At 38.7% G+C, this 12,614-nt stretch overlaps 1 protein-coding gene across 1 annotated transcript in view; it reads right to left on the reverse strand.

The window, feature by feature from the left end:
* Positions 1–8,482: 8,482 nt before the first annotated feature.
* Positions 8,483–12,614, reverse strand: part of WDR70 (WD repeat domain 70) — a 136,090-nt gene continuing 131,958 nt past the window's right edge. The window contains exon 18 of the mRNA XM_075447270.1: positions 8,483–10,233. Within this exon, the coding sequence (XP_075303385.1) occupies positions 10,149–10,233 (85 nt within the window). The 3' untranslated portion in view covers positions 8,483–10,148. The remainder of the gene's footprint in view (positions 10,234–12,614) is intronic.

Consider the following 12,614-nt stretch of genomic DNA (forward strand, 5'->3'; position numbering starts at 1 on the left):
ATTATGGGATCTTTGAAAGTTGACTCCTTATTTTTGACTATGGGCTGTAATGCATGGTTGTGCATCATCTTCGTCCCTCATCTTCATCCTACAGCTGGCCTGGGGTGCCCATCTGGCAGCCCCACCACTCTCAGGTTTCCTAAAAAAGCCCCAGTGCAACAGGACCCCACAAGCCTGAGCTTCAGAGCTGAAGTTAACTAAAAATGGATGCCTCAACACTGGAGAGAATCTCACCAAGAGAACAACTTTCAGCACCATGTCAGTGTAACTCTCTCCTTTTTTTTTTTTTTTTAATTTATTTTTCTTTTTCCATTTTGCGGCTCTTTGGGCTCCTCATTGTTCCATTCTGCAAAGGGTTAATATCAGTGTTTTGCCTAAGGGTACCCCAACCCAGGTGAAGGAGACTCACGTCTCAGATTAAAATACCTACTGCAGATTATTCCACTTGTTCCTTCATTGGCTGTGCCTCTTATGGGTTACATGGCCAGCTTCAGTTTCTCTGGTCCTCTACATTTCACCCAAGATACTGCCTTAATTAAGGTGAATATCCCCCAAGATAACTGCTCATCCACACAGTTAATGCACCACTTGAGATACGTAACATGTTACTTCATAGGTATAATTCCCTGCATAGCATGTCCCCCTCAATAAAAGAAACAATATATGTACGCATACACGTGTATACAAATGGTTGTCACAACAAAGACAAAGCTGATCTCAGTTCCTTTAGCATGTGACCTGTTAGTCTGCAGGAAGATTATATCTTGAACCATCAGGTTTTGTTGTATTTTTTTTGCCAGCGTAATACAGAAAACTCCTTTCAGAATAATTTTCTAGGCAATCCTTAGCATTCAAGGATAATCTGCCTTGTGGTGGTGTCACTGCAGGGTGAGGAAGAGTCTCCTGTGGACAGGGAGCCTGCTGTGCTGGCATTGTCCAAACATCGAATTTTACAAGGATCATGGATCTGGAACTTAAGCATGAGCTGTTTAGTAAATTAACAAACCAGGAAGTATTTTCCATCTTACAACATATGGACAATTTATAATGGGCTAGCAAGGCCAATATCAGGCTTACTTTTCCATTATCATATTTCCTTTACTTATCTTTCCTTGAAATCTCTATATACTGTTTACATGCGGGGGGCGGGGGAATCAAACCGCAAAATGTTTGAAGGCTGTTTTCACAAGGGAAAAATGTGTGTCCCAACAAATCCACATTCATGAGAAATTCCAAAACAGAGCACCTGAAGCACATCTGTATGGATAACAGCATGACTAGGAAGAGATCAGCAGAATTGCTTTCCAAAATGTGAAAATTTCAAAACTAGAAAGAGGAGAGAGATAAGAAGTCTCCTGTCTTCCTGCAACTTCTCTTCAAAACTCTAGGATTGTAAGGATGCAAAGAGCCGCAATTACAAGCAGGAGAAAGCTGATAGGACACAAGATTTTAGTCTCTCAGAGAGCCAGCTAAATTTGCTAAAATGCAAATAGAAAAGAGCACTTTTAACTTGTAGCACACCTGACATCAGCATCTGGTGGTAGCAAAAGGAGACCCCTCTACGCTGTATTTACCCAGCAGCTCTTCAGACGAGAGCCACCCCAACCATTTCCGTACTTCTCGGTGGCTGTGAGACGAAGGCACTCTGCTCCCAGCCCGGGTGTCACTCAAGCTGCTCAGCCAGAAGCAATCCTTTTGGCAAAAGCTCCATGAGCATTTTTTTATCTGCCTTGTCAGAGGAAACACAGAAACACAAACTGCCATCCACCAGCTCTGGTGTAGCTGAGAGTCATCCCACCACAGAGGAAAAAACAATCTGCGTTTTGAATTATTGTTTTCCAGATGTATTATCTTGCATTTGTCAGGGTGACTCCTTGTTATTTCCTGCTTCTCTTTTTTCGGTGGTGTTTGCAGTATTCATCTGCATCGTCTGTTAATTTCATTAACATCCTGTTTAATGATCTCGAAGGGGGCAGCTTAAAATGATGATATATAAAACCGGACATAAACTCCCTATTCCTGCAGCATCCCACCGATCACCTCCCACTCATCTCTGCGCCCTGTTATTTATCATGACCTGTCTCCTCATCTTCTGCAAGAGCTCATGCTGTGTTCGTATCACACGCCATTTTCAGGTGAAAATTCCTGAGTCACTCGGCCTTAGTTTCTTAGCCTGGGATAGCTTCTCTTTTTAACTTGACTGCTACATTGTGCCTTTAAGGATTGAATTAAACTTCTCTGCATTGTTACAATAACAACACAGTTCTGCCCCAATTCTGTGATGCGCCAGTCAGCTACGGGGACATGGCTGTAGGCACTTTATTGTCACAAATTACAGTGGTATTACTGTAACAAACTGGAAACATCACATTTTCCAAAAAATGTTATAATAAATGTATGTTTTTACTGTTAACTCAGCCACTTAATTAAAATATGTATCAAGGCACACTGAAAATTTTCTATGAATAATCAAGGAGATCGTACTGGAAAATGCCATAAAAACTTAGTGCCGTTCTTGACAGCATTGCTTGCAAAGGCTGTTTTGAAGATGCTGACCTCTCTATTTGGAATATTCCTGATGCTGGCCTCTGCTTAATCAGGTAATTTCAAATGAAGAGCCAACTGCAAACTTTATACCACCTTCATCACAGAGTGACCCCCTTGCTGATGCCACAAGTCATAGTGTTAGAAAATCTGGTTTGTTTGCCAAGAGATGTCTTTTATTAGAATCACACGCAGACTCCTAAGTTTCTGAGTCCTTTGCTTGCATAACCATCGCAAACTTAGGTTTCACTGCACTAGAGAGATGCCACCAGGTGACGAGGGAAGTGAATAATACAGGAAAAGGACAATCCCCAACTGGCAAAGAATGGCTGCACTACAACCTGTGCAGTTTCTGTGGGATGAAGAAGCATGACTGTATACAATGCCACAAAAATTCCTACTACTACTACTACTACAGAAAAAGTATACATAGCAACACATTTAAAATTGTTACACCCACCACCCTTAGTAGGTGCCCCTTCTCACCCACGTGCCATCCCTCTGGGTCCTAAGCTGATGGCTCGAGTCCGAGGGGCAATGGGGCAGACGGGTGTTGTGGCAAGTTGTTGGCATCTCTAGCTTTTTGCCAGGAGATTGATGTTGATTGAGGAGGGGGAAATTTTCTTCCTCCCTACTCTAGAATCTGCATGGGATTATTTTTATACATTTTTCAAGACATACTAACCTTTTGCTCTTTCTTTGCTGCTCTGTAGTTCCATGTTATGGTCAGATTTGCTATCTATGGGCTACTTTATATTTGTCAGATACTTGTTTTTTTTCCCCTTGGCCATCCCTGAAAACAGCTTACCCAGCTGTCAAAGCTGTGTTCTCTGAATGACCAGTAAATACCACTGGCAAGTTCCTATTATCCCTAGGGCTGCTGCTATAGTCCTGTGTCCACACCTTCAAAGCTTCCACTGTCACCCTCACCCATACTCCTCTATGCTGCATTTTAATTCTAGGGTCATAAATAGTTTGACACAGAACAACCACACAGAATTACTACTTCCCAGTTACAAAGCCATGAATGATAACATGTGTTTCCCCATCATTTTACAAACCTAAGCAAAACCTTCAACAAAAGAAGCAGTGGTCACCTGCTTGTGAGACAGCAGCTAAAGAAGCTCAGAGAAAGCTGCAGGCAGTCCAAGACAAGTCCAAACCCAGGCAAGTTCCAAGGCCTCAGCGTAACACAAAACCTCGCCCTGTTCCTAGAAACAGCAACCCCGTATTAAAGAGCATCCAACAGACCCACAGAATCAAGCTAGGTAACACAGGACAGGGATGGACAAGAAACGCAGGTTTCACAGTCAGGTGCAGACTCTGTAGAAATCAAGGAGAAACAGCACAAGACTGTTTCCAGTCTAGGAACAACGGTGCCCCTGAAGATGTGAGAAACAGAGATACTGGGTGATCAGGAGCATGCCAGGAACAGAAGTACAGACAGTGCTTGAAGACAGAGACTTCCAGGGAAGAGCTCTAACAACCTCCACGTTCCCCAGCATTTGAAGACTACAGAAACCTGGACAGTGTCACGTAACACCTGCAAGCTACGTGTCATGTACACTCCTATGTTCTTAAATCAGCTGCAATGCAATCCCAGTGATCTTGACAAGCATCAGTAATGGTCTAGAAAAGTGCCTAAAGATGATGATTTTCACTAAAAGGTTCCTGAGGCCAGTGGAAAAGCAGATGGTGAACAGGGAAGCCATGGAACAAGAAACATTGCTGCTTCCATCACGCTTGGAGTTTCGGGAAATCAATGTGTGGGCAACACAATCAGCACAAGCAAGGCAACCGCAGACCTCACTGCAGTGTCACAGCTCGTGGCAGGTGTGAAGGTAGTAATTCAACCCCAGCATACATCAGACTAGACGTACACCCACAGGTGTATGGATAGCCCTACTGCTACTTCACATATCATAGAATATTATAGCAGATTACATTTTTTATTATGGAAGGACAATTAAAGTAAGTGAGAATTCAAGATCAAAACATCTAAGGCTGGAAATCTGTTCAGAATGTGGAGTATTGAAATGCTGAACACAAGGAGGTCTTGAGGTCTCCCACATCTAACACTGTTCATGTCAGAAGGATTCATGCTGGACACAAAGGGACAGAGCCATTAAAAAAATCCTGAAACCAAAGGACATGAAAGGAATCCAGCAATTTCTAGGAAAGTCAACTGTTTTTCCAAAAATTTCTGAGTACATTAACTAGAAGCTTATGAACACTTAAGAACACTAACACTGTATGAAACATTCCCCTCCCATACATATGGGAAACCTTACGGATTTGCCACTAACTGCCAACTTCAATAGTGGCTTAGCTGAGTGAACAAAGAATACATTCGTTACACCCGCTGACAACCAGAAGCTGTACAAAGTTGCAGGCACTCTGGGGCCACAAGAAAATTCAAAATAATCTGAACAAAATGTTGATACATTTTGAAAAAATGCAATGAAGTTCAGTACAAAGGACAAAATTCAATGCTTAAGACTAATACAAAACCACTAGGCAGTGAATTGGCTGGGCAGCAGCTTTGCAGAGGAGGTTCTGGAGTTTGAGGGGCATTAGGACCTGAATGTAAATCCGTAATGACAAACTGCAGAGAAAAAAGTGACTGTAACGAGACACGCAATTATTTTTCCTGTATACTTGGTAGTGCTAAAAATGTAGCTTGATCTGAAACACCAAATACATTGTGGGCAGTACACTTCAAGAAACGCGGGCAATCAGAACAAGGCAGAGAAAAGCAAATAAATGATGATATGACAGAAAACATAAACTACAATGGAAAACTGAAAGAATAAGAGGAGACAGGAGAAGATAATAAAAGTCAAGCATAATAAAAAGCTGCTGCAAAGGCAATCATCATAAACTGACTTCCACGGCTGCTGGGAACAGGATAGGAAACAGTGGGCTTAAATTGTTGCAAGAACATTTTTCTTAGAGATTATGAAATTTTTTTCTACTTAGAAGAATGATGCATTGGAAGAGATTGTTTAGGGAGGTTGTGCAGTGTCTACCATGGGAGAGTATAAAGAGCTGATCCAATAAAGATGCCTGAACTGATTCAGGTATAGCTGTAACTTCAGTCAAAGATGGACTATGTAACTTCTCAAGGACCCATCTATTCTGTTCATCTACTACAGGTATTCATCTGCTGCATCTACTATTTCATAATACAACATGAAAGGCCAGAGCCTGCAGGAATACTTCTTTGAAAGAGTAAGAAAAATTATAAGTACTAGCTCTGACATACAACAGCCCTGCGTGATAGCTAAGGTTAAAAGAAAAGGAAAAAAAAAAAGAGACTTATTGGCTAAGCTTTCTGAATCAGCCTTCTTTTGAGTCATCTCTCAGAGTACAAGATGAACATACTGTCTGATCATCAGCCATTAAAAAAATCATAAGCTATTGCCAAGGCACTCAAGCAACACATAGGTTATGGATATTCCAACAAGCTGATCTGAGCATAAGACACTGCTGCCAACGTGGGAGACTGTCAGCATGCTCCAATACGTTTGCATGTGGGATGGGAAACTTTGACAACCAAAGCAAATTTCAACCAGGATGATATGCTAGAGAGAGAAGTATCTTGCATTTCAGAGCTATCCAGACTGCAGGAAGCAATTAGATGCTGGAGTCCCAGAGGATGGATGAAGTGCATATTGTATACAAAATTGTGTTTAAATGGGATTCACCAAAAATCCTAGCAGATTTAAAAACTGATGTAATAAGATGCATCTACATTTCAACACCAGGCAAGCATAAGGACATCTCTGCTAGCCAACTATCCAACTCTTCATTTACGTGTATGCAAAAACAGTTCAACAGATGAGAAGAGCTCAGGGATCAACAACAGGGGACAGAACCTCACAAAATCCTAGCCTACTCACAGCAAACAGTCAGAACAAGCCAGGTGATTTTTAATGAGGGTAACTGTAGTGCTTTCAGTAAGTTTCCATTGCTGAGAGGCAGGCTAGGAGGACATACAGGCATGACAAGGAAACAGAAGAAGGATTTTGCAATACTATTGTGACTAACAAGCCATATCAAAATTCAAATGATTCAGTATTAGAGGAGGTTTTAAGCTATAAATGTCTGAAGCTGGACACCCCCAAAGGCATCAGAGGTCAAAGAAACTAATGGATAAAGATCTAACCAGGAGGATGGCAGTTCGGCTCAGCAATGCCACTCATTGTAAAACACTCCTGAGGATCCAGCAGAGATCAAACTGATAAGACAAAGATTCACGGTTTCTCTTCCCATAATACCTATTTTTTTATAGCCCAACAAAGAAAAGGCAGGCGTGACAAAGAACATCAAACTAGTTGTAACTAGCATGTAACTATAAGCAAGGAGCCCATGACTGGAGGCCTCTGGGCACAAATTCACAGTTCTTGCTATCAATCACAAAAAACACAGGCAAAAGTATCATCTTCAGTAAATTATAGGTCATAGCAAGTAGACTATAGAGGAACTCAAGCAATCATAAAGTACTTGCAAACAGCCAGGGGAAAAGTGCTAGGACTCAAAGACAGCATTAGCAATCTTCTCACTGGATGCTGAAGACTTAAGAAACAAGATAGGACACAGGAATAAAAAGGACAGGACAAGACAAAGGACTAAAGGGTCAAATGAAGACCTCTAATACCAACAGTAAAAACAAAACCAAGGAATCGGACTCTCGGCTGACCACTAGCTGGTGGGCTGCAATGATCTGACAGGAAAAGCCCTGGTTCTGTGTTCAGGCACACAGTACATAACAGCTGGTGTTAACTAGTCATTAGCACAAAGAACAAAAGACTATAAATTGCTAAAATTTATAATTTCTACATCTAAAAGCTGCACAGAACACACAGAGAAAAATCCAGCTTTGGATAAAGCACCATGGAAGCCATTCAGCACACCAAAATGTTAGTGATGATTGTGGCACCTCTGTAAGCAAGGCTTCTAAGGAAGCCAAACAAACAAAAAAAGCCCACTTTGCTTCAGAAATATGGAAACAAAAGCCTATCTGGACTCTGGCCACATTAACACCAAATACGGACACATGGAGGTCCAAGATTACAACTTGGCAGCTACTAAAACCTAGTTCCTTTGTGAAATTTAGAAGAAAATTAGGTTCATAAAAAATTAATACAAGTACAGTTTCTAATATTCCAGTTTGCATATAGAGTTCCATCTTTCATACCAAATATTTAATCATGTTAGTGTTTTTAGTTAGATTTTTCCCTGGACAATTCAAAGGGTTGAGTCAGAGTGTTCTGTCCCAACTATGGTCAAGCAGACTGTTCATATCTCCTTCCTGACTGTATTAACTCCTATCATTGAGCTGTTCAAGATCAAAAACTGCTTTTAAAAATGTGTTAAGATTTGCCTGTTGGTGAACATGCCTGAAAATCCAGTGGTAGGAGTATGGCAAATAAACCAAGCCAAGTGTTAAAGTATAAGTACAATTTAAGTTAGTTTTAAATCTTTTTGATACGTATCTGCACAGGCACTGTTTTAAATTCTAGACTATTAAAATAGTCATTCAAGACAATTAATCACTGGAAGTAACAATGATGAACACTTGGAGAAATTCTAACACAACTTTTGCAGGGTTCACTTATAGTACTCATTCTTCTAAGAACTAGGAAACAAGATTTAGCTGACATGAATAAATAACAAAGCGAGAAGCTCCCCTCAAGCTGAGAGAACAGCTGCAGCATCTTTCCTCATCTGCCTTTCCTTGCAGTTCTGCTCCCTAAGCCATACTGCCTCGGTGAACAACTAACAATGGAAATGATACACTGTTAAGCTTCAGCCAAAAACCAAAGACATATTAATCCTTAAAAAATCTTATTCCAGATTTTATAGAAATTCATTTGAAAATGCATCATTTTGTAGTGCATTATTTGGATGAAAAAAGACAAAAAATAGCCTTAAATGAAACAATGCCATTCAATGTTTATTTGCTGAGGGGCACATTGCACTGGGAGGTCTTTAGCAGGTTTTGTTAACAACCACTGCTCTTCACCTGGTCCTTCATTCTACATATTACAGCTGCAATTCTAAATTAAGCATTGATTTGCTATTCTATGTAGGTATGGACTAAAATCTTTTTACAAGAGACAAAGACGAGTTGTGGATTTAGTGAGGTTTCACTCTTCAAAAGACTACACTGAGTGAAAGCAGTGGAAATATTTTGTCATGGGAATGCTATGCCAATGCTCATTATACCTTTTGAAGTCAGGCTTACTTTTCCATGAAGTATAAAAATTATAATCGAAAAAGAAAGATAAGCTTGGAAAAGGAAATCATACAATGAAATAGCGATGCAGAACAATGCTATAAAAAAAAAAATCCAAGCTCTGCTATCAGGAGCACATGCTTGAGGTTAGGAAGGTGATTAAGTGCTTTGCTAAATATAGCCTTCAAATATGCCTTCAGAATCTATTAATAATTAAGAAAGCTTGATTGTTTATGATGTCTATTGTTTTCTACTCTTAGTGGAAATGCCAAGTGCTGGCTATATTGCATGTTATTATAATCACAATACTTAGCATATTATGTATTATTATGATCACAATATAAACGCCTAAAACTAACCTAGGTTCCTTTCTCCTTCCTTAAAGGACATTAGTTTTAAATCTGTCCTTCATTTTATGAAATTCAGAATTGCAATTTTGTGTTAAAACACTGAAAACTTTCAATATTCAAGGAACCACTTTATAAAGGATAGTATCACTCTTCAGAGAGCGTGAGGCAGGATATAGACAGTTCAGGCATACAACAAAGCCAACACATACAAAGACCTGGTGAGAAATACACAGTTCTGCTCTATCCTAACACTTATCAATACAAACTAATAGGAACAGGAAGCCTGAACAAAATTCTGCATCAACTGGGCAATAAACATGTTACTTTTGTTAAACCAAAATAGATAATTTTCCATTCCAAATTCACATTGTTGAAAAATAAAAGCTGTATAAAATACTACTGTGAGATACTACACATACTTAAAATTAATATCATTCAGATAGATACTAGAAAATAAAATTTTCTAAAATTCACACAGAAGTGTGAACTAAATCGGAACTTACGTGAACACATAAATGAACTAAACTGGCTTAGTCCACATTAATTATCTAAATAAAAGTGTAAACTTATCTACACTTGTAATGAAGTGGGTAATTTGTTAGTTCTTAACTAGAAAAAACAAAAAAGGAGTCTGACAAACTGTATTATTTTATTTATATACTTAAAATCATTGAACACGCATGACAGCATTTGTAAAGTTGGCAGTAATTAAAAAAAAATTTGGTAACATAATGAATTCACTAGAGCTCTATTTATAAAGAAATACTTTTCACTTAAGTCACGAAGCTAAATAACTGACAGAAAAGCGTTCTTTGCACAACACAATTCCTTATTACAAAATTCAGATATGGGATTACAATCTGGTGTAATACAACAATGCCTTTTTACACTGCAGCCAGTTTTATGAATTGAAGTAATTGTTGCTTTCAAATTTTGATCCACTACCCAAAATACAGAAATAAAAGCTGAACTTTGTTTCAAATGCTCTAAAACAATTCTTTAAACCAAATTTTTCAAATTTTACGTTTTTTCCACTCTGGCTTGTCTGTTTCATCATCTTCTGGTTCCACTTCTGCAAAAACTGTTTTCGGCTGGGTTCTAGAAAACATTAAAAAGATTAAAATAATGGTCAGACTACAATTCTTTATCAGAAACCATAATGGACATGCACTAGACAAAAATTACATCCTTTTATACTTTAAAATAGAGCATCCTAGACTTTCCCATTTTTCATTTTCAGCATAAACCTATCAACTACTCTTCTAAGAACTGAAGAAACTTGCAGCTCTGAGGCAAGGAATAAGCATAACAAACACATATCTTTTGCAAGTACTATTTCCTCATCATCTCGTAATCATTATCTGCATATTCCACGAATAAAATTAAGACAGAAGAGAGAAACAAATCAATTTAACACAATGCTAGCAAAATGGAGCCACATGTCTTCTCATTCCACGATTTTAAAAAAAGAAGCCTCCATTTTGATACACTGTAGTGTGACAGCAGGCAGTAAGTGAAAACAGAACAGCTAAGCCAGGTTTCTGGCTTAGCCTATGCATGAAAAAAACAGCTTCTCCTCTAGAGACTTTATCCAGCACTACCGTTACACAAAAAACCTAATTATCTTCATATGAGAACACAGTGTATCCTACAGTCAAGCCTGATGGTATCTATTCCTCCACTGTTTACTTGTATTTTAAATAACACTTAAACTTTATAAAAATAATTATTGATTACTTTTTAAACGAACACGGTATCAAGTAGCATTTCAATAAACTGTTTGGACATTCAGTTCCCATTTTACACTCTAATCATTGCATGGTCCCCTTTTCCAGCCGAATTCTCAGCACAATCACTGCAGAACTGAAACTACTGGATTTCTGATGCTGGCTGTGCTCAACTTCTCATTACAACAGACATGACAACTTATAAAGCGCAGCCAAGGCAGTCATCATCTCATTAATGCATTAACTAATGTTTCTACAGCAGTCTAAGGATGTGAAGCACTATTATTATAACAACTGTTATTTGGCAGACTCTACAAAATGCATAAACCTTAACAAAATTGCGTCTGCCTTACTTAATACAATAGACATAATTCAGTGTTGTCACTGACTTTGAAGAGTAACAGCAAGCCATCGGCGACTAGAAAGCAGGATTCTCCACTTGTTAAATAAGTAGCACTAAACAGATTCAAAGTCACCAAAACTAGTCAAAGACAACCTCCCTTATATAGAGGATCTTTCTATTGGCTTGCCTTCTGCTCCATCCTCCAAACCTACCATGGAGATAAGGAGTATAGTAAGATGATCAAGAGATGGTCCTACTGCAAGGCTCTATTGGCTTATGGTCCATGGGTGTGGGCAGTACATCCCATTACACCAAAGCAGACCTTGTACCCTTACTAGAAGTTAGAGGAGTCATGCTGCTCTCCATAGAAAGCAGAACTACGATTAAAAAAAAAAAATTCTGATTTAAAAATTTTATTAGAAAATACTCTACTTAATCAATCACTGAAGGAGGAGTAAAAAAAACCCAAACAAAACCAACATTCAATCCAAACCAGACACGAAGGATGAAGGCTTCATTGGCCAAAATACTGGATTTTGTTAGCTGCTGAAGAGGTGGAATGTATGGATTCTTCTTCTCGTTTTTCAAAACCTATGAATTTTGTTTAGCTCATTTTACAGTGTACTATCCTTTTACAACAATAGACAAAAGGTATTGAAATGTCATCTGGGATCACATCAGGTCAGTATTGAGATGCTTGTTAGTAAAGTACAACTAATCAAGTGTAAACCTATCAGTTCTGACCACAAAACCTACAACTGTCATAATTTTGGTTAGAAGCTTCCAACCAAGAAGAATGACATAACTTGTGAAACAACCAGCAGAACCTATGTATTATCCAGGATAGGAGGGGCACAGACAAAAGTTATAGACATCAGCTAACGTAACTATGCTACTGAGTCCAGTAAAGCTGGAAGGGGCAGGAGAAACTGTAGCATAATCTAGCAGAAACCAGCTAAAGCAAAAACATACAGAGGAAATCAAGTCTGCTTGCTATCTCATTTTTTAAAATTAGCATGAAATATCTGTAGCCTCAGCTCAGCCGAAATGTAAACTGTTCCACCTACACAAGCTACACAGTGCTAACTGGGGCACCTAGGGTGATTCATATGCCTGACCATTTTAAAAACATAAGCATAGAAAACACTGTTTTTATTATAGCATTATCAGCAGTGATCATTTAATTTAAAGACAAATTGTTCTGCTTAGTAACTACACTAGAGATTTCTAGTGTAGTAGGAGTTTGCTGTATGATTAATAGTTTTACAAAAATTATCAAAACATGTTTACTATAAAATATTTTTATGTCTGAGGGCTAAATAATAAATGCAGAAAGCTGTGTTGTTTTTCCCCATCAACTTTCTCAATTTTACCCTTAACTTTGGGGGTTGATTTCAGTTTGCTAGAGA

This window comes from Opisthocomus hoazin, chromosome Z (assembly GCF_030867145.1).
Source record: "Opisthocomus hoazin isolate bOpiHoa1 chromosome Z, bOpiHoa1.hap1, whole genome shotgun sequence".
Lineage (NCBI taxonomy): Eukaryota > Metazoa > Chordata > Aves > Opisthocomiformes > Opisthocomidae > Opisthocomus > Opisthocomus hoazin.